The sequence below is a fragment of the Camelus dromedarius genome, chromosome 12 (genome assembly GCF_036321535.1).
Source record: "Camelus dromedarius isolate mCamDro1 chromosome 12, mCamDro1.pat, whole genome shotgun sequence".
NCBI classification, from domain to species: domain Eukaryota; kingdom Metazoa; phylum Chordata; class Mammalia; order Artiodactyla; family Camelidae; genus Camelus; species Camelus dromedarius.
In genome coordinates, this window is record NC_087447.1 from 22,262,461 (window position 1) to 22,285,095 (window position 22,635).

Here is a 22,635-nt window from a genome sequence, read left to right on the forward strand (position 1 = left end):
TTTTCTTTGTGTTTTCTTGTATGTTTTACCTTTTTTACAATAAACATGTCCTTTTCTCAGAGAAAAAAAAATATTGCCACAACACATTCAACCCTACCAAAAAAGGAAATAATATTTGAAAGCTTTCTGGTCAAATTTCTATTAAAAGCATGGTTGTGCATTAGGTACTGAGGTGAGTCATTTCCTGCTTTGGTTTTATTATTTTTTTTCTATTAACTTGGGAGCCTTAATCCAAACAAAAACAATTTTTTGCCTACCTTCAAACTCATCTAGCTTCAGGTTTCCCATCGTAAAGTAAGGAGTTGGATTAGATATTTCTCAGGTCCGTGCCAACCATAAATTTCTGTTTCAAGAAATGAAGTTCTAACTAGCAAAATGTTGACCATACTTAGAAAAGTATTTTGCCAGTAGAAAAAAAACTTGCTTTTACTTTTTTTTTTTTTTGCTGATGTAATCATTTACTTCAATTTAGGGTCTCCTCTTAATTTTAACGAGCAATTTTTTTAACCCCCAACATTTGGCATTTTTGTAATAAACCTGCCACTTATTTTATGCTGGTCATTCATTGTGATATAGAATAAAAGTAATGGTCAGACTGTCTTTCCAAATAAAACCTTGTTGATTTCAGCTCAGAATCAGGTCTTTGCTGGAAAATGGGTCTCTCCCTTACATTTTTCAAGTCTCCTGCCCCACTCCGAAACATGCTGATTTCATCCAGTTGGCCTGCAAGTATTTGGGCTGCATATTTATATTTTATTAACCCGTTCACATTTATCTTTTGATATCACTCTTGGACATGGCTAAATTAAAAATTGTTTCCTCTTTTCCCAGGGGTGTCCAACCCAACGTTGGATGAAACTTAATGCAGGTCACACCCTTTGCTATTGGAACACAAGTCAGGATGCTGGTTTGCAGCTGAGTTGTTTTTTTACTATCCTTTGGCTGTTGCAGCAATGTCAGTTTCTGGCTCTACTACAAAATGATTCAGCTTTTATTTAAGGGAATAAAAATAGAAAAGAGTAAACTAGAGTGAAAATTGAGGTTGGTTGGTTTGTCTTTTTCCCCTTATGGACTATTAGAGAGATGTTGGATGATCTCTAGCAATTAGTTTTTGTGGCAGGTATAAAATTATAAAACTGTCCTCCATTACTGTTTTTATCCTGTAAGTCTTAGATAAGCTAAGAGCATATTTGTGAATTATGCATGCAGTTGGAGTACATTCTCGTTAAAGAGGAGCAGCTGCTTGTCATTCCTTTATCCAGGGAATCTTCAAGTCTCTAGTGACCAGAAAACATCTTTAATTATTACAGAGGTTTTTCTAATTTAAGACTGTGAAATACTTTTCCTTTTTTCAGTTACTGCTGCTTTTTCTTGTTTTGCCCCAGTTGAATGCTACTTACTGTATTATGTGAAATACCATTAGGTGTTTTTGTGATGTCCAGTTCCATAGAACCCTAGCAGTGCAGTGCCTTAAGGAAGTGAACAAGGGACAATAAATAGTCGTTTGTGTTTTTCCTTTGAAATGCATTTTAAAAAAAATTCCCGGGTGCATGTGATAAACTGTAGTTAGTTTCAGTTACTGTCCTTGAGTCTGTAGAGTGGAGTTGGTACTTCCAAATTCCAGCGCCCAGAAATGTGACCTGATGAAAGCAAACCAGATTCATCTCTGCACACTGTAATGTTCAGTCCAGCCTTCACTTTTGGTCAGACACTTGCAAGGAGATGCCTAGTTGTTTCACTAAATGTCACCAAAGCCTTTAATGTTTAAAGCTTTATCCTCCCTGAAAATTTTGAATTGTCATTATAAAATTATAAAATAGTGAAAAATAATTCCTAGATGGGGAAACCACTTTGAGGAATGAGGAGATGCGGTTCTCCTTTCTCTCAGGTCTCTGTCAGCAGGACGCTGGCCCTCCCTTTAGGACAGGAATGAAGCGGGGCAGAGACAGCTCTCACTGCTCTGCTCTTTCAGGGCTGGAGGCTCTGAGGCCGGTGCAGTCCCGCTTCCCGGGAGTCTACAGAGCACAGCTGGGGTGCTGCAGTGCTGTCTCCGAAAGGGAGACGCTCCTCTTGTCAGAGCTCCTCGCCTCTGCTGACTGATTGCATTTATCCCAAAGTCCCAGACCGATTTCAGGATAAGAGCTAAACAGCACGCCAGTGCTGGAAGGGCAGGTGGATTTCTGTATTCCAGGAGAGAAATGCTGTCAGTGGTCCTGGAAGCACGTAACAGTTCTAATGTGCAGAAATGTTGAAAGAATTGTACAGTGAACATCCACCACCTAGAATCCACAAGTAACATTGTTACATTTGCCTTATCACTTAAGAGATGTGCTGCTTTTAATGAGACTTCTTCAAGTTTGATTTCTCTTTAAAAATTGTGTTGCTAAGATAATGGAACAGCTTTAATCGAGTGGTTTTAAACTCTTTGGGGAAACTTGTGATATTTGCATTATAGCTGGAATTGTATTCCTTACTTTAAGCTAGTTTTAAACTTGTTAATCTGTCATGCTGAATTTCAATCCTATTTATTTTGCCGGAAGGGATATTTCTTACAATAGAATTATTTGAAAGCCCTTGATCAATTGTGCAGAATATTCTAATGTTATTTTCACGCTTGACAAATTATCCAATTAATTCCTCTGGTGAGAATGTAATTTTGGGCCCGTTTTGCTTATACAAGGTTCCAAGATTATGTTCCCAGAGGGTTTGAAGAGTCAGGGTAATTTAGCATGTAAACCGCTAAATTAGGAGCTAAGAGATTGAGATTTTATTCCTGTCTGACCATGGGCAAATCACTTCTCTTTGTCTTTGTGTCCATTTATCTACTTGTGGGGGCTAGAATCTGAAATGTAGACATTATTAAGTAATGGGTAACATTTATTAGTGCTTGGATCTATTAAAAAAGACACTATTTTAAAAAGAAAAAAATACACTCTGGATCCAGGGAGGCTCTCAGAATTCTCTATTTGACAAGCTATGAAATGCACTTGACTTTTGAAAAGTAGAAGCACGGGCCATGGTTAGAGTGTCATCAAGAAGCCTGCTATTGCTTAGAACTTACTATTGCCGTGAAATTTGTGAGTGGTTTTCCTAATCCATCTGGACTCAAAATAACTTGTTTTGTGAGGGGGGTGGTGAATGCAAAGATGGAAAGAGGGGGACATTAATCATAGAATGAACATCTGTGATCAGTTTAAGAACAGGTTGTGTGGAGGGGCGGGGCTCTAAGGAGTTACCCTGATTCACTGCCACACACCCTCCACTGCTCCCCCAACCGTCACCACACACAACCCGGAGCGCCAGTCCTGTCCTGCCAGCTCAGCCTCAGGTGGTCTCCATCAGGGGATACAGTTGAATTGCAGGGTCGACCAAGGGCTAAGCAGGGTCTCTGTGCTCCGTTTAGTAGATGAGTGTGCCATGTTCTTTCTAAACCCAGGTGATGAGCGTAGATTCACATTTGTCTCACAGAGGCTCTGGACTTTTTACTTTAGATCACATCTTGCAAGGTTATAAGCAAAACAGTTCCTTAAATGGCCCTTGTTGACTATTAATTTAGAAGAAAACAAATGCCAGACTGGCACACCTGTCCCTCCTGTCGGTTGTTGATAGTCCCTTAGCCTCTGCATTCCACCAGTATATCCAAAAAGGTACTCTTAATTCAAGTGAAATACAGGCATTAAAATGTAAGCACTATTACAAGTGTTTTCTAATAAAACAACTAGAGTGCTTTGATTTTTTTGCCTTATCTTTGTTCTATTTTGGAAACTCTGTAACTCACTATTTGGGGAGGAAAGAATGATCCTAGGCACTAGTTTTCACTTGAAATAAAATTAGTATTTTTCTCCTTCTGGAAAGAGTAAATGAGGATTCATTCTAGTCCTTGGTTTAGGCTCTGGTTTCTGCTCTGGGGCCTGTAAGACTGCATTTTGCAAAACAAAATTAGGCCCAAAATAAGGAACTAAACAAGTAAAAGTGTGAAACCACATAACAGGTTGATCTTATTCCCAAAGCAATAAATGAAGAGTCTCAGTTCTCCCCAGTTCCTGGGCTGTGGCTGTCCCCACCTCTCCTTAGTTAGCATTCTCCCTGGATGAGTTCTTAAGTAACGGCTACCTCTACTGTGGGGCAATTAAAATCATTTTTAGTAGGCTTTCTGTGGGTCAACCCCTATCTTTTCTAAAATAGACTCAATTTCCCTAAGTGGAATATAAAAGCTCTAAGACATGTAATTAATTACTTTACAAAATTCCACCTTAATTTTTAAAGTTCCAAAAGTGAAATACTGCTATTAATCCCCGAATAAGCCATCAATTTTTTTAAAACATTCCACTTCTATTCTGGGTTACCTTCTTGACACTGTCAGAAGTTCAGGAAAAAAGCAGAAGTAAAACCAGTGAATCACTGAAGTAGTTCATTGGTCAAAGTTTATCTTGCTTACACAAAAACTTGGCAGACCAGGAGCATTCAAACCAAAACTTGGGAGGCTCAAAGAGACATTGTTACAGTGCAGCTTGTCTAGTGTGGAGCAGTGTTTATTCTTCACAGTTATTAGTTACAATATTAGAATTTTCTTAAATGAAAGGGAATTGGTTAGTGGTTACTTCATATCAATTTTGGGGAACACTTTAAGTTTCGCTTATAATTTTCAGAGGCATAAGCAAGAAATGACTCAGGTCAAGTTAGCCTCGCTTGTCTTGCAAAATAAGCTAAATTAAGCTTTGCTTGTATGACTAAACTGGTTTTGTCTGCTCAGGGAGTTTTTCAAGTGCTATCTCCATTTGTGTTTGATTTTAACACTTATCTTCTAGTCTGTTCTTATGAATGTCTGTTACACTGTTGTCACATTTAAGAAATTAACTTTTGTATAGGACCAGCAGGGGCTGGATTACTTTAAAAAATGACAATTGTAGCCTTGGCAGAAGATGATGCAATACTCACAGAATTTTTGCTTGGTCTGGGTAGGGAGTTGTACATTTTAATAAAAAGGTGAGTCAGCGAGTCTAAGCTTCACAGTATTTATACTGTTGAAAGTGAAATAATAAAACTGCACTGAAAAGTAGATCCCCAAATCCTGAAGAATATTTCTTCCCCTCCTTAACCCCGCCTTCCCACTGACTGCTCTGTCCTGACTGGCAGAGGTTGATTTAAAAATAAAGAGTGAGTCCCTGTCTGAGGAGGGCTGGCCTCTTTGTCTTAACCCCAGGTTCCTTTTCCTGACCGGTCATTTCACTTGAGGTGTCTAGATGCAGTACACAAAGCCCCACCAAACGTGCTTAAAGACTGTAACTAGTCATTCCCTTTAGAGCACTTAGGAGACTGAAAGGAAAATTTATTTTCAACCTAATCTGACATTCCTTTGGAGCCACCATGAAAGAAGAAAAGGAAAGAACTCAGGTTTTCTGAATACTAAACTAATAGAACTGAAATTGTTTTTTCATGCTTTTAGGGTCAGTGTTTTGCAGTCCTTTTTTTCTTTTTTCTCACTACCCACAGTAAATTAAATAGAGATAAATTATATGTACACCAACTCACCTGACACAAAAGGTTTATGGAATACTTGCTTTTACTACGTCTGATGCATTCTGATATTTTCTGTTCTTTTCTTCACTTTTAAAAATGTAGCTCCAGAACACAGAGGAGTTTATCAGAATGCAGCCTGCCTCTTGAATCAAGATCTGAGGATTTAAAATAGCCCGTGGATTAGAGGACACACACACACACACACACACACACACACACACACACACACACACACACACACACACACACACACACACACACCACACACACACACACACACACACACACACACACACACACACACACACACACACACACACACACACACACACACACACACACACACACACACACACACTCACTCACTCACTCACTCACTCACTCACTCACTCAATTGTTCATGGGGGTCAGTGAGGATTTCCAGGCCATGCCTTGCTCTCGTTCCTCCCAGCCTGGGCTTCAGCCCATCTGGCCCTTCAGCCTCGCCTCTCAGGGCCCAGTCCTGATGCTCCTGCCCCTCTCTCCCTCAGCCTCGGGTGACCTCATGGTTTTGTGGGAGGAAAGCTCCGTCCCCTGCTTCTCCAGGGCGTGGTCCTCTCCTGTTCCACTGCTCCTCTAAGTTCTTCTATGGAATGAAGCTTTAGGAAAACAAAATCCAGAAAGATTTACAGACTCCTTTGTTGTTTTGTTTTGCTTTGGCCGTATACCTCCCCTGAGGCAAAGAGGCAGTGTGCTACCTGAATGAGGCAGGTGGGATATGGGGAGAGGAGACGGATTTCTTAACATCTCAAAGAGTTACTGGCAGTATTAAGTGTCTTCTTAATCAGACCATGAGCTGTCAAGGAAAGGAACCAGATGTGAATCAGAGTTCTTTAATAGAATCCTGGCTTTTGTTAAAGGATAATTTTCAGAAAGGGTCAAATTATGGCTCTCATACAGATATCGAGTGAGCATGGGTTAAAGACTTTAACTCTTAATCAGGCAGATGCTATAACCCATTCAAAGGAGACTCCAAATAATAGACACACTTAGAGACCAGGAATATTTACAGGAATGTCCAAATGGAGGCAAATACTCGCTTCTTTCTTGGTGGTGGAGGAGGGAAGTCATGCAAACGTCTCCCCACAGGACATAATTTGTGTTTCTAGAAACAGGAATTACTTTGCATTGCTCTTGGTTATCTACAGGACAGAGCTGTGAACTAGCTTCCCTAGAATTGGAATCTAATAACCCTGAAGGGTGTGCTCTAGGCTAGACAGTGCACACTGTTCCATCGAAGCACAAAGTTCCCCTACACCCTGTACTAACAATAACTCATTGCAATGTGTGAATCATAAATAAATACACCCGTGGTGCCCATTCCTGCCTAGAACTGGATGACTCCAGTTGCTGTGAGCTAACAGCTTGTTCTTGCTCCTACAAAACTCCAGGCATAATAGAGCAAACCCCGCTGAAGAATTGTTTGGCAGTAGGGGGCAGCAAAGCTTCATCCCTAAAGAATGCAGCCTTCAGAAAGAAATTCGTAAAATAGGATTAACCTGGAATCCTAGCCCTTTTCAGGAGCCCATAAGCCCCCCTAGATTATAATGCATTTTTATGGGAAGAGAGTCCTTAATTTGTTTGCTTTTGCTTTAAGTCCAGTGAAAGCACTTTCCCCCAATACTGGAAATTACATGTCCCAACTGTCATTGTCACCAGTTGGTTGCCATATCAGCTTCAAATTGGAAACATCTGAGGAATTATTAGGTGGAGCCATACAAAATCACCGTTTTTGTAAGGTCAATAGAGAGTATGAGTAATTTCTTGAGGTTCAGTCTATGTATGTATTCAGATTGCTGGTGGCCCCCGCTCCCCTGCCCCTGTTCTGATACACCCATTGGGTAGAGGAACATCTGAGCTCAGCTGCCATCACAAAACAGAAGTTTAGGAAGATGAACTGTTGCCTCAACGTTTAACAGCCCCCCTCCCCCGACAGTCGTCTCTGTTCACGCTGAACAATGAGAACCACGTTGGCATTAGGACCACAGCCACCAGGCAGTGCACTGGGGGGCTTTCCCACGGTGTCCTCCAACCTGAGGGCTAGCGGCTCAGAATCTCCCGGACTGCTGATTAAAATGCGTATCATTAGGCCCCACCCCAAACCCCCAGAATTAGACTTTTTGAGGAGTGGGCTGGAGAATCTGCAATCTAAATAGGCTCCCCAGGTGACTCTTCTGTAAAATAAAAAGTAATCACAGGATTTGGGAAGAGAGTATGATCTGAGGTCTGTCAGTGGAAATCAAAGTATAATTGTTAAAATGGTAAAAATCATGCTCTCATTCACGTATAGAATGGGCACGCGTCAAAAGTTTTGTTTAGCTCATTAATTTATGATGGAACCATTTCATGGTAAAGCTGATTACAAGAGCATTTGGGGTAAAAAAGTTTATATAATCTAGCAAGAAAAGCATTTTCAAAACAAACAAAGTTAGAATAAGATTGCTAAGTTATAGTAGAAACTGGATGTCCTGAAAGCTAATAAAGCCGTAACCTTTGGGGTTATCTTTCCTACCAGGAAGAAAAATACAGATTAACATGTAACTTTGCAGTATCTGGGCTATAATCAAATAATAAATAGCAAAGTCAAACACAGATAAATTCTCCCAGGAAATTAAATAATCCTTGGGTGAACTTGTTAAATAACTCCCCAGTGTGACTTTGAAAGGACAGACGGCCCAACTTTTTGCTTTATTTTCGAATTCTTTTTTACAGTGAATGAAGACAGCAAAACATGGAATGTGTGGACTACCAACTAAAACTTGGCACTTGCCATCTAACTCTGCCTGGGTTACATTATGAGGTGCCGCAGCGGCTGACCTCCAACACTCCCTGAAAGGAGTTCAGGCATGAGGCGCTCTAGGCTCTAGAAAACTGGCTGAATAGGCCTTCAGGTACTTAGATATTTTCAGGAGAAGGTTTTATGAGCCCAAATTCTTGGGTGTCCTCATATCTAGAAAAGCACTAAAATCATTAACAGTGACATCTGCTCCTTGTGACTAGCAGCAAGCCTCTGCCTAAGTGTGTGCCTGACTGCACGTGCCCCCTTCACTAAAATCATATAATCCTGAGCTCCCCCCTGCCTCTTCGGAGCAGCTCCTCAGAGCTATCTCAGATGCTGTCTTCTGGCTATAGTCCTTATTTTGCCCCAGATAGAACTTAACCCACAACTCTTACGCTGTGTGATTTTATTTCAGTCAATAGGACACTACACCTCTGGGTGGGAAAATTCAGGCTGGAGCAGATAAATTCAAAAACAAGGACCAATTAATTCAGAGGGAGGAGAAAACTAACTAACATTTAGAATTCATGTATAACTTCCTTGGATTTATTTTAGACACTAGCAACAATCACTGCCTCCTGCTTTTTAAGTCACTAATTTGTCATCTTTGTAGTTATTTGGCTTACAAACTAGTCATTTGCTAATAATTTCTCTTAGAAGTTTATCTTAAAAGTTTGCTAAGGTTTTCAACATTTTTCTTTGTTTTTCATCTGAAAATTCAGGTACTTTATATTTTTTTAAACATCAGAAATATCCTGATTTTTATGAAACAGTTGTCTGCCTGGGAGATTAAACTTTGACCATTAAGAAACATGAACGGAAGTAGAAAAACCATGAGTCCCAAGTCAACCTCAATATTTTTTCATAACTTTTTTTTTTGTCTTTAGAGAACTAGTTTAGGAATGAATATCTCAGTTCTGAATAAATATCTGAAGTTCAACAACCTCATTTCATTTCATTTCAGTTCCTCCTACTAATTTCAAGTAAAATTAAAATTTGGTAATTTTTGTAAAATAGTCCTTCAGTATTTATCTTCAAGTGAGATTACAGATATTTCTTTTCTTCTTTGTACTTTTCTGTAGTTTTTTTTTCTTAAACCAAGAACTTGTCTTTTTTATTAAATTAATTTAATTTAATAAAAAACTCACTTCATTGATCAAATTTACCACTCTTTAAGTTATTGATAATAATAGCATCTACCATGTATTGGCTCTTTAAATTTTGGAAAACTTTTGTTTTAAAACAGTTGTACTGTGTTGTACATATCATAAAACCCACCGATTTCAAGATATTTACACAGCAATTATTATTATTCACAAGTCAAAAGATGGAAAAAAATGTCCATTAACAGATGAATGGATAAACAAAATGTGATGTATACATGCAATGGACCATTTCTCAGCCTTAAAAAGGCAGGAAATTCTGACACATGCTACAACATAGATGAACTTTGAAGACATTATTCTAAGCAAAATAAGCCAGTCACAAAAGGACAAATATCGTTTGATTCCACTTACACAAGGAGCCTAGAGTAGTGAAATCGATAGAGAGAGAATGGTGGCTGCTGGGGGAATGGGGAATAATTGTTCCCTGTGTACAGAGTATCAGTATGGGAAGATGAAAATATTCTAAAACTGGGTGATGGTGATGGTTGTACAACAATGTGAATGTACTTGATACTGAACTACACACCTAAAAATGATTAAAATGGCACATTTTACGTATATTTTATCACAATTTAAAAAAAATGCAATTTCAGATGTGCGGTTCAAATGACTTGGTAACTTTATCAGTGGTGCTACCATCATCGTTAATCAGTTTTAGGACATTTTCATCCCTGCAATAAGACCCCTGATGCCCATTTCTGGTTAATCCTCATTCCCATTCCCCACTCTAGGCAACCACTAATCTGCCTTCTGTCTCTATAAATATGCCTTTTCCGGGCAATTCAGATAAATGGAATCATACAATAATATGGCCTCCTGTGTCTAGCTTCTTTCACTTAGCATGACGTTTTTGAAGTCTGTCCATGATGTAGCATGTGTCAATAAATAGTTTATTCCTTTTTTTTTTTCCAAGTAGAACTTCACTGTGTGGATTTAACTAGTTTTGTCTATCCGTTCATCAATTGATGGATATTTACGTTTCCAGCCCAAAACTTCAGCCTGTTTACTCTGTAGGCTTTTCCAGTTGTGCCTATCCAGGAAGAAAGAGGATTGGCAGTTGATGACAATATTCTGTGAGATAAAATTTCCCCTTCATAGCTCAAGGGCAGAGAGACCTCAGCCCCAGGCTCCCAACTTTAGGAAATGCTTCATTTGTGGTTACCTTCAAGTTCCTCCCTCCCACCCCCCTGATGATGGGCCCATTTGTCCCCTACTCTCTCGGGGCTCTCCCAGCCCCTTCTGCATGAGCCTGTTACCTGTCCTCCCCTCCAGGCATCTTTGCAGTTTAGGTGAGGGCCAATGCTAGAGGCAGGTTGGGAATGATTCTCTGGGGTTTTTCTGCTCTGGTTCCCACTACCCACATATGCATGAATTCAGAGACACATCTCTCCTTTTCCCTGAGAACTGTTGAACCCTCCCCTTCAATTCCAAGGGAAGGATTTAACAGTTAAATCTGAAGCCATGTGAGATGGCACTCCTTAGCAGCAGCCTCATGGCTGAATCAAGGGTGGATACATGATTCTTGAACTAGACCAGATTCTTGAGAATTCCTCAGAAATTCGAAGAAGTCAGGCTGCAGTAGTCCATGAACTAGAAGGTCCCTGTACCTTTTGGGGAATCATGTGTTTGGAGAGCAGAGCATTTACACAGAAGCTTGTGTGTGTGTGTGTGTGTGTGTGTGTGCCCGCGTTCATGTGCACATTGTGTGTGTGTGTGTGTGTAAGAGAGAGTCAGGCAGACCTTAGTTCTATCTTAGGACCTTATTTCTTGAAGGGTTTCCAGCCCAGAGTTCCAGGAGACCCCATAGAATATCCTCCCCTTAGGTTAAAATATACTCCTGTGCTTTCAGGGGCCTCACCAATTGGTTCAGGCAAGCATACCACAAGCAATATGGTGCTTAGAAAGCAAAGCAGTGATTAAAAACTCTTTGGGTCAGACAGCACTAGATTTAAATCTTGTCTCTATCGTTTTCTAGTTAAGTGATCTTAGGCAAATTGCTCAATCTCTTTGAGTTTCAATTTCTTCATCTAATGAGTATGATAAATTTTACTTCATAAAATTTCTCAGAGGAATACACAAAACAATGAACATGAAGTACTTAGAGTGGTCCTTGGCATGTAGTTAATGACTAATAAATGATAAGTTATGTATTACAACATACATCTTTCTTTTGACCTTTTATCATTATGAAATTTGCATAGTTCTAAATTAGCAACACCAAATTTCTTTTGCTAGCATTTACATGGTATATGTTCTCCATCATTTTATTTTCAATCATTCTGTGTCCTATGATTTAAAGTGTGTCTCTTATAAACAGCATGTTGTTATTTTTTAATCTAGTCTGGCCATCTCTGTCTTTTCATTGGAGTGTTTAGTTCATTTACATTTAATGTAGTTTCTGATAATCATTGTTTTAGTCTACCTTCTTGCTACTGGGCATAACCCTTACTCCCAGAATGTGGCCCTTCCTGGGCCTCAACCAAAAGCCCAGAATGTTTGCCAGAGTCCCTCCACTTCAGTGGGACTTGAACCTCTGTCTCCTCCGCATGCTTTCTGCAACAGCTGCTGTTTTCTGCTGGGTTTCTTGGAGTTCTCACTGCATACTCAGATTAGGATTCAGCCAAAAACTTTTTGGGAACTAGTACGCAGATTCCTTATCCAGTTCTCTCCATCATTCTCCCTTCAAGTTCCAGCAACTCTGGCAGCCTTAAATTCTGATCTCAGCCCAGTAACACTGCTGCTTGCTGCTATCACCGACTTCCACCCACCTCCACTCCTACCAGTGATTTGGGGAAAAACCCTCTGGAAAAGCCAGGATGAATATGAAGTTTTGCCTAATTTGTTTCCCTTCTCTTTGGGATTATCCTAGTTCAGATTCTGCCTGCACTGGGTGCTCTCCAGTTCCTTCAACAGCTGGTTTATATATTTTATCCAGCTTTTATAATTATTTTGGCAGAAAGTTTAATCTGATACGAGCTATTTCCCTATGGCCAGAACCAGAAGCCGCATGCTGTTTCCACTTACTGAGCCCTTTCTCAAAAGCCTTGAAGTGGGCAGCAGAAGTTTCTTTTGGCAAGCAATTGACTTGATCCTAGTTCAGTCTACAAAGAATGGAATGACCTCATAAGTTGGACCCCAGACAAAGCTATCTGAGATATCTAACTGATATCAGACTGAAGTTTGGGTATTTGTTAAAAGTTATGTGTTCCTAAGAATATGAAAGAATTCAGGAGCCTGCTTAGGATTCTTCCCAAAGGTGATTAGACTTCGGCCAGAAGAACCAAGGAAGTTAAGAATCAATTTAATGAGTGACTTGGTGGGGAAAGCATACTTCTGAAGGCAGAAGGATGAAGAAGCAGGCAATTGTCTTATACTTCTTTCAGGTGATGAAGTCATTGACTAAGTGATCATAAATAGCACCCAGTGTCTCTTGGGGCTGCTGACAAGAATCAAGTAGGCTTCACTGGTAATTTCAAAAATGTTGAGGAACAATCACCAGAATTACTTGAAATACTATGGTTTCCTTAGGTTACATGAGAAGAATCACTCAGAGTCTGCAGGTCTCTGTCTCACATCCAAAGGAAATTTCTGATAATGAGTAACCTTGGTTAACTGAGATGGTTACTGTGTTCTTTAGTGGATGTGTAGTTTTCAACCCTGCTCATCAGTCTGAGTCTAGTCAGGGGCACAAGCCACATCCATCATTTTAACAGAGAGGATTTAATACAAAGAGTTATTAGCCAGGTATTGGACCAATGAAATGGCAAAGAGTGGAAATGAGGAATCACAGAATTAACCTCACAAAGCAACTACTCCCCTTGGTAGTGGGGAAACAAAAGGAAGAGTTGGGGATGACTGAGGTATAGAGGGTTGGAGGAGGGGCGTTGAGAGCTGGACAGCGGACTTCTAAGCAGGGCCCAGGTCAACCGGTGCGGCGCGCTCTGGGGTGGGCGGGGGTGGGGTGTGGAATGCTGAGACGGGTTCTGGGAGGAAGGAAAACTTGTAAACTGGAGCGAGCTACTGCCAGTGCAACACTGACAAGGCAGGAAGGAGAGATGAGCGCATCTCATCTCACTCCACCAGCCTCCCAGGCTCCCTCTAGCGCCCCCTACTGGCAGGGCTAACAGGGACCCAGCTAAGAAGACAGATGTGTGGTGTGCAGAATCCCAGCCCTAGCGTCCCAAAATACAGAAAAGGCTCCAAGCTGAGACAATAGTTTAACAACCAAAACACCAGAGAGATTTAGGCTTAACTGGAGAAAGATTTAAATATTTTTATGTTAGGAAGGAATCTGTGCGTATTTGGTATTTCACACACATGATATTTAAGAGAATGAGACCCGTTAGAATGACAGTTTTATAGCTCCACTTTAAAATGTATAATTGAGTAATTAATTCAGACTTGTGATTTTTTTTATGGTGACATCTAAGTTTAAGTAGAGTATAAAAACACTTAAAGTTTCCCTTATTTATAAGTTTAATTTATTAGTTTCTATAAGAACTTAGGATTGGGGAAGACTCTGTATGCTGTCAGAAAAACTGAAGTACTTAAAAAAGCAACAAATAAATTAATAAATGCATTTAAAAGCACTTGAAGTGCTGAGCTAAGCTTGTAAATAGAACCACGCATTTTTCAAAGCCTCCTCCAAAATTACTGCTACAATCTTCTAGACTTATAAATAGAATAATAAAATTTGTAAGCTGAACTTAAAAGCCTAAAAGTTTTAACTTGTATCTTAAATTGGAATATTGATTTCAAAGACAAAATTATATCATGTATTAAATGATTACTAATTATTAAACTTATTAAAATATTTTTAAAGCTGAATTTAAACTTACTAACTTTTAAAGATAAACAATTCATTGAAAAAATTCATTGAAATCTTTTCTACATAAGAAATTCACTATCCAGGACACCAGGGTCCCCCCACCCCTACTCCCTATGCTAGGAGGTTTTCTAGAAGTGCCTAGAGAAGAGTAAGAGAGGCAGCTTTGTTTTCTGCACTTTTCTGGAAACCCTGAAACCATCTCACCTTGCAGCAGGCAGAGGAGAGTATGCCCCTGGTCTGTCTGTTTTGCATGCTCATTTGCTATCAAGCCAGGATACCCTACAGAATAGATAGGGGTGACCACTGGACTTGGGGTGAAAGCAGCTGGGGTCGAGTCCCAGCTCTACTCTTTAAGGAACACAAGTCTCAGTTTCCCCATCTGCAAAACAAGAGGATGCCTGCCTCGCAAGGTTGCCATGAGGGCCAGCACAGAGCTGGGCACATCAGGGCAGCAGCACTAGAGTCGCCCTTGTGCTGGATTGTGAGTGCCGGGGGTTAGGACGAGGATGTCCTTGCCCGAGCACGTGGGCCTGGGCTGCTCAGTCTTGCTTCAGACCACAGGGGCTCTCTCTCCCTCAGGCGCATGGTCCAGGCTCCGAAGGAATTTCTCACTACAGACAGAAAGGGGCCAAGAAAGAGGTGGCTGGCTCAGGAGCAAAGCAGCAGCCCCGTGCACAGGGGGTGACTGTGCAGGGACACGGCAGCCACTGGCTGGAGCAGGAAGGGGCAGGGCTGCAGGAGGGCTCAGACCTGGCCCCCACCTGTGTTCACAGGGTCACCTGCCCCCACAGCCTCAGCTGGAACATGCTTAGAGAGCATCACAGGGAAGGTCCCCACCTAGGGAGAAAGGAGGGGGGTGAAGGTCCTTTCTGAAAATTCCTGGGAGAGGTGGGTAGAGATCAGAATTATCACCACCTCATTCATTCATTCGACGCACTCTGTACCGCTAGGCCCCAGGCATGCAAACAGAAATCCTGCACATCCTTGCCTTACTAGGACAGCACCTCAGACTATGTAGAGGCAGAAGTGCTCCTTCTACCGGGATAAGTCAGAAGGAGCCACAGGAGCAAGGCGGAGGGGGCGGAGGCGGAAGTCAGCATCCTGGGACAAGGAACAGCCAGAGAGCGGTAAACGAGGCAGGAAAGATAGGTGGGGGTCAGCTTGGGAAAGACCCTGAAGTCAAGTTCAGGTATGTGGATTTTATTGGAAGTCAGGGAGAAGTTTTGGGCAGGGATGGCATTTTAGAAACATCAGCTGAGGGGTGTCCATAGGGAGAAATGGAATCTGGAGACAAACCCTGGAAGTACCAAGCCGTAGAAGTCCAGACAGTGGATGATGAGGGCCTGGCAGGCATATGGGTCGGGAAGGAAGATTTGAGTGGAGACTCCAGAATCATGGTCACCGTGGGAGTCTGGGCTTAACACACCCCTAGACCAGGCAGACCAGTGTCCCTGGACACCGAGACCAGCACCCACCCGCCAGATGCAGCCTCATCTTCCTGAGGTCCCCAGCACCACTTGGCTGGACTTTCTCCTACTGAAACATCAGCAGAGGGGGCAGAGAGGCAGTGCCCACAGAAATCTTGAGATGAAGATGATCCTGGTGGGCCCAATGGAATCACAAGGGTCTTTAAAAGTGGAAAAGGGAAGTAGGATCAAGGACGGGGTGACGCAGTGTGTAAGGTTCTCAATCCACTGTTGCTAGCATTGAAGATGGAGAGGGCTGCAAACCAAGAGATATGGGCAGCCGCGAGAAGCTGGGAAAGGCAAGGAAGTGGATTCTTCCCTGGACCCTCCAGAAAGGAAGGCAGCCCTGCCAACACCTGGATTTTAGCCCAGTGAGACCCAGGTTGGACTTCCAGCCTACAGAACTGTTAGATAATAAATGCGTGCTGTTTTAAGACACTCATCCGTGGTCATGTGTTACGGCGGCGAGCAGGAACAAGAGCAGATCATAAGGCTGGCTCCTGCTCACACGGGTCTCAGCCTGGGTCAATTTCAGACAGACCTTCTCTATCCACCTGACCTTGGGGCACCCTCTCATCACCCTCTCTCTAGTCGCCGCATTTGGCCATTTTATTTTGCCCAGTGTTGTTGGTTATTTGAAACGACCAGATTGCCAGCCTTCCCCCTTTCAACTGTAAGCTCCCAAAGAGCAGGCACCCAGGTCATCTGTCCATCACGGCATCCCCAGCACCCAGAAACGTGTCTACAATGCAGTGGCAATTCCACAAATATTTGATGGGAAGATGAGTGTCTGGATGAGTGAATACAGGTGGGGCACCGATGGTGTGAAACTACCGAGGCAGAACACTTCTGTTCATAGGTCATACTTACAGCCTCTGAAGGCTCAGCAGAAAATATGAACACTCTCCTTTACCTCCTCCAGAACTCTCAATCAGTTCAGTTCACACCTCTTTGAAGGCTCTCACGCAGCCCTCAGAGGCCTCAGGCTAACACTGCCCCAGCCCTCCCAGGAGAATATACGCAGAGAGTAAAATATTATAGATTGCCTCTGCCAAACAGAACCAAAGGGGAGTATGTGAGGAGACAGTCCACGAGTATATACGGTAAGTGTTCCCTCCAGGGCAAACAGTCCGGAAAAGAGACCAAGCTGGCTTCAGAAGAACCCTTGCCTTCTCAGACTTCAGTATATTCCAAGCTCCACAGACAGGCTGTTTCTCCAGGAAATGACTTGCCAATCCAGACAAGGATGGCAAGCAAAGCCCAGGGCAGACTGCCTGAGGTCAGGCTGCTGCCTAACCCTGGGGTGGGGGCAAAAGGAAATGGGACGTGGAGGCAGGGAAGGCAGGCTCCTCACACAGGATGCTTGAAAGATCTATCGGACCCGCTGCACTTGCAAATTCAGTCAAGACACACAGCCTGGGAACAGGGTAACACATACAAAATGATGTTTATTGAATCTGTCTTGGAAACCGGCAGCATGAGAGGTTTCTGGTTTGTGAGCTCACTCGGAGTTTAAGAGCCATGATCGTTTCCTGTCATTAAACCTCAGCCACAGGAAGATCCTAGCTTAAATAACAAAAATGAATCTTCATCTCACGAAGAGGAGAAAGAGTGTTTAAAAACACCATGGCGGTCGCTCTTGGAATAGCGCTGATGGCTAGAATGCTCTTAAACATCAACACAGTCCTTATATGTACAGTGTTAAATATTTACTATACAAATATCAGGCGTGTGCATCAAAGGTAAAGTTGTAACCTGGCTAACAGTCATTGGCAATTAAGTACACAGGGCCTGTACTGACACTCCCATTCTCAACCTAAGAGCTTACATATTTAACTGATGTCTGCTGTCCTCATCAGGGGCATTTAGTATATGGAAAAAGCATTTAAAAACATATGTCATTAATGTTGTAAACTAAAAAAGGAAACCCAAGCATGATTAATTACCTTGCCTGGATCAATAAATACAAGTCCCAAGTGCTAAGTGGACCAGTGAGGACAGAAGCCATCAGTTAAATAAATCATCATGTTGTTACCTCCTGATATTCCATTTGCTAATGCATGTTAGTGAATTTGTGGATTTTATCCAACACATACAATAGAGATTATTTTTTGTCTGAGACTCTAGGAAGATCTCCTTTGGACATTTCTCATCCATCACTCTCTTAGAAGGATGAAAATGAAACAACTTTTAAAACAAAATTTCCAAATTACAAGCCATCAAAAGCACGACTCCAGTCATATTTCAAATCAGAAGGGAGATGCCGTCAAGATTTAGATGAGCTTAGAGCTCTTCCCCTGCTGGCAGCTTAAGCTGTCCTCATCCTCTCCCGGTCACCTCCTGCCATAATGGAAGCCAAGCTGGCTCACGTCTCTGACATTTCATAAATAAAGTTTCCAAAGACTAACAGGAAACCTAGAAGGTGCCAGAAGGGTCCAGGGGCCTTCTCTTTTTTCTAGAGCTGTTATCCGTGGGGCCAACAGACAAATATAAACAGAACAGGGGGTCAAAGAAGAGAAAAACCCCAGGCTTGAGTAGAGGGAGCAGTGCTGAGAATCTATACAGCGTAGTGCCAAAGCCTGCTGCCCCCAAGTGCAACTTGAGACCCCACAGGTTAGAAATTCCAGGCACTCTGGGCACTTCTTTAACCACAGGGAATGAACATCTCTTCAGAAGGTCCTGCCCACGTCGCCACAGTTTTCCCCCCACTGTGAAACACTGAGCCATCCCTCTTGCTAGGACTCTCTGCTCACGAGGCAAGCTGATTCTCCCTACCACAGTGCAGCTTCTCCTATAACCCGCGACACTCACAAACACAGGCCATCCTGGAGCTCTGCAGCCTCTCCTCCCCGCCCACCACTGCCAGTCTCCTTGCCTGCGGGGGGGTTGCTGATTTTTCAGTTTGAAGACACACCCCATGGGAAATGAGCGGTGCAAGATCCTACGTGTAAATATTTGCAAGCAATTTATTTTTGAAATGATGCACATTTAAAAAATTCAAGTCAAATCCAGGCACAGACTAGTTGGTGGGTATCAGCTGGCCCCACCCCCACAACAGGAAAACGGTCCATCTCTGAAATGAGAGAGGGAGGAAGGCACCAGCTACTCCACCGGGGAGGTTAGTTCCTCGAGCTGTGGAGGGGGGCTGAGAGGGGGACACTGAGACTTCGTCAAAGATGGGGTTCCTCCAGCCATGTGGCCCTCCTGGGCCCAGAGCCAAAGGCAGCATGTAGGGTCTGGCTAAAGGTGAGGGTGCATCCACACCCGCCAGTGGGGCAACTCTCTCCTGGTAATTCTAAAAGCGAAGGATGCATCCCCAGAGTCAGGCTTGGGAGGGGCTGCAGCTACTTTCACACCACACAAGACGAGGGAGGAGGACACCTCCCGCCCGCCTCCTTTCACCCATCAGCTTCTGTATCACCAGAACCTAGAGGGGAACTCCATCTGCCAACACAGCCCTGCTGGCTTTGCGTGTGGCTTGGACGACCTCCTGCTACAGTAACACCAGGGGCCCTGGGGCAGGTGGTTGGGAGCATCAGATAGTCCAGTATCTGAGGGGAAAAGCCCAGAGAGGAGGAGCTGAGTGGAGTCCGGCGGGCAAGACTGAAAGTCAGAAGGTGAACATTAGGCAGTCAGGTCAGTGTGGCCGCAAAGGGTTGGGGTTTATGACGGGGATTTCCCATAGAGCACTAAGACCAGGCCTGTACCCGAAAAGGCAGAAGGCAGCATTCCCCAAAGGGAGAGCCCCCATGGTGATCCTCAGGACGGAGCCGCCCTCATCCTGGTTGCTAGGCCGAAGCCAAAAGACCCGGAGGCGGGTGCTCAGCTGAGGGAAGCACAGTTCAGCTCCGAGTCCTCCTGGCTGCCCGCTGCCACCTCCTCCGGCCCCTCCGGGCTGTCGGTGATGTTGGGCTCGCTGGAGCACTGCCGGTGGGGCGGCGGGAAGCTGGGCGGCAGGCGCAGGCCCTTGTCCTCACCGCCAGGCTCCTCTCCTAAGCCTGAGTGCATCATGGTGGCCATGGCCAGCAGCTGGATGTCGGAGTGGGCGTTGGCCACCGTGTGTCGCCGGACGCTGCCACACTTCTCCAGGTAGGCCTCCCCCTCTTGCTCCGTCAGAGGGGTCAGGGCCATCTCGTTCAGAGGCCGGCTGATGGTGGCCACTGGGGTGGCGTAGTTCAGGAGAGTGACCTTGGGCCGGACCCTGGAGTGGCGCCTGGCTGCAAGAGAAAGACCAGCGAAGGCTGTAACTGGGGAGGGGAGGGCGAGGGCCCGAAACTCAGAATCAGTTTGGGAGGTGGTGGCTCCCCCTTCGGGGGCAGCTTTAGAGGCAGCCCTGAAACGCAAGGGAAGAACTTGGCGATGTGTGTGTGCACTGCCGCAATGTCACTGAGCGGGGGTGACAGTGTCCAGAGCAACAAGAGCAGCCCAAGCACGATGCAGAGACCACCACAGCCCGGCTGGAGCACTGAGGACGTGCAATGGTGCAGAACGTGCCCAGGCAGGCAGGATGAGCCACGTCACGGGAGGGCCCTGGAAGGCCAGGTGGGACCATCTGCGACCCCTCAGACAAGACTTGGGGCAGTGGGGGCAGGTAGCTCTGCAGATCGAAGGGCAGGGTGGAGGCTGTGCTTCAGGAAGAGTTACCTGGCAGGAGCGGGCAGGGTTGGAGCCTGAGGGGCCAGAGTGGGGAGAGCCAGGAAGAAGGCTCATGCATGATTTTCTGAAGTAAGTATGGATTACATGTGGAAAAAATCAGCACCAACATCAGAGCCGAGGTGAGCAGGGCAGGAACTAGAGCTGTGGTGGTGACGCGGGAAAGGTGAGGAAGAGGGTGGGCTGGGGACACCAGCCTGACACCACAGGGGCCAGCAAGTAAGGCTTCCAGGGAGGGGGCGGGGCAGGGAGGGGTCCAGATGATGAGGCAGAGGGAGACAGTGGGAGGGGCTGCGGCTGGGGGGCAGAAGCAGCAGCTGGCCTCCGGCCACACGGAGTCTGAGATGCACCCCTCCACAGATGGATATGCAATTTTGAAGTTGGGGAAAGACATATGGCTAAAGATAGAAATTTGTGTATTTTCAAAGAATACTGAGGGGGCGTAAGGAGATGTTCACAGCACAATATTTGGTGACGACAGCAGAATACAAACAGTATCATTATATGCAGTTTTCTCCTTTTCTCAACAAAATGGGGTTACACCACATACATCCACACATGTATAAAAACCAAGAGATCTAGACATCAAAATGTTGATAATAGTAGAAGGATGACTAGCGATTTTTAAAGCTTCTTTTTTATCCATATATATTTTTCCCCCAATTTCATTTCACGTGCACGCATCTTTCATAATGAGAAAAAAAGCTTTTGGGATATGAAGACTGTGGAGTCACCTGGACCTTGGTAGTGGCTGGGGCCCTCTGAGTGAACATGACCTCTGTGAAAATGAAGAGGGGGTCAGGACCAAGTCGCTGTCCTGTGCACCTGTGTGTGGGGTGGCGGGGTGCGGTGTAACAAGAAGGGTCACAGAATGACAATAAACTAAGAGCCAGCACACATGCATTGAAGAGCTTCAGCCGCTACTCTGAGCGTCTCACATAACTGAACTAACGACATCCTCTCAACCCAGCGGGGTAGGACCGTGACCGTCACTGCCACTTTACAGATGGGGAAGCTAAAGCACTGAGAGGCTACATAAGCCGCCTGATGTCACAGAGGCGGCCAAGCTGGGACTAGAATACAGGTGTCGGCCTCTAGAAGTCAAGCACCTTTCTCATGGGCCCCACCGCATCCCAAGAAGGGAGGCAACTGTAGGATGGGCCGGAAAGGAGGGAGAACAGGAACGCGCAAGGAACTGAAGGCCAGGGAGAAGAGCCAGAGGAGGAGGCGTGTGTACCAGCGACACCCCCGCTCCGAGGCCCTCCTCCCTCCCGGCTTCACAGGGACCATGCCGGTCCAGAAGTCTACAGTGTGGCCGGGGCAGGGACCGGGGCAAGTCTGCCTCCCTCGGTCCCCGGGAAGCCTCCGCTCAGGTATCGGCCTCTCCTCCTGCTCAGGCGTCTGCATCACGAGCTAGATGAAAGACCTCAGCAGGGCAGAGGAGGGGAGGGCGGTGCGTTCTAGTCAAAGCCCCTTCTCCTTTTCAGCCACCCTCCTCCTGCAAGTGCACAGGTCTCTTGGCCTTCCAGTTGCCCGCCCCACTGTGCCTGTCACTGCCTTCCACAGCTCCCCCATCCCTGAGACCCCGAAGACCCCCTAACGCATCCCTTTGTCAGCAGGGCATGCTGCGGGGAGAAGTGGAAAGGGCCTGACTGCGTGGGTGCCCTCCACGCTCAGACAGGATCATGGGGGAAGACCCAGTCTCCGAAGGGCAGGAAGACAGTGCTCGCAGCTCACAGACTGGCCTTGGGGACACGGCCTGTGCTGCTCTGGTTCACTGTCGCCTCTTCCCCTGGATCTGGAGGCCCTGATACAAGCAGTCATCGCTCCCAGAGTTCGTGCTCCTAGATGGGCATTATATTGAGAGTGCCGTGTCTGTCCAGCTGTCCCCATCACTGGGCGGTTTACATGTCCATATATGCACGTATGTACATGCATATGTGGGTATATGTGCATACGTGTCCATGTGTGTCTATATGTGTGTGTGTGTATATATGTATGTACAATGACAAGAGAGTGAAATCCTAACCCTTAGGACTAAGTCTCCAAGACTACTGGCTTGCAGCCCCAAGGGAACTGTTTGAAGGTAACAGCAATTATTTCTCAAAATCAAATAATAATACATAGAATTTAGAGTTTACTGAGCGTGTTCCCATCCACTGTCTCACTGTTGAGTCCCAACCT

The 22,635-nt window shown here is 44.6% G+C and overlaps 1 protein-coding gene across 11 annotated transcripts in view; it reads right to left on the reverse strand.

Annotated features, from left to right (window-relative positions):
- Positions 1-17,226: 17,226 nt before the first annotated feature.
- The window catches only part of PRR5L (proline rich 5 like), a 131,246-nt gene continuing 125,837 nt past the window's right edge, over positions 17,227-22,635 (reverse strand). For all 11 annotated transcript variants that reach the window (XM_031459787.2, XM_031459789.2, XM_031459782.2 and 8 more), the window contains one exon: positions 17,227-20,015. In XM_031459787.2, the coding sequence (XP_031315647.2) occupies positions 19,621-20,015 (395 nt within the window). In that variant the 3' untranslated portion in view covers positions 17,227-19,620. The remainder of the gene's footprint in view (positions 20,016-22,635) is intronic.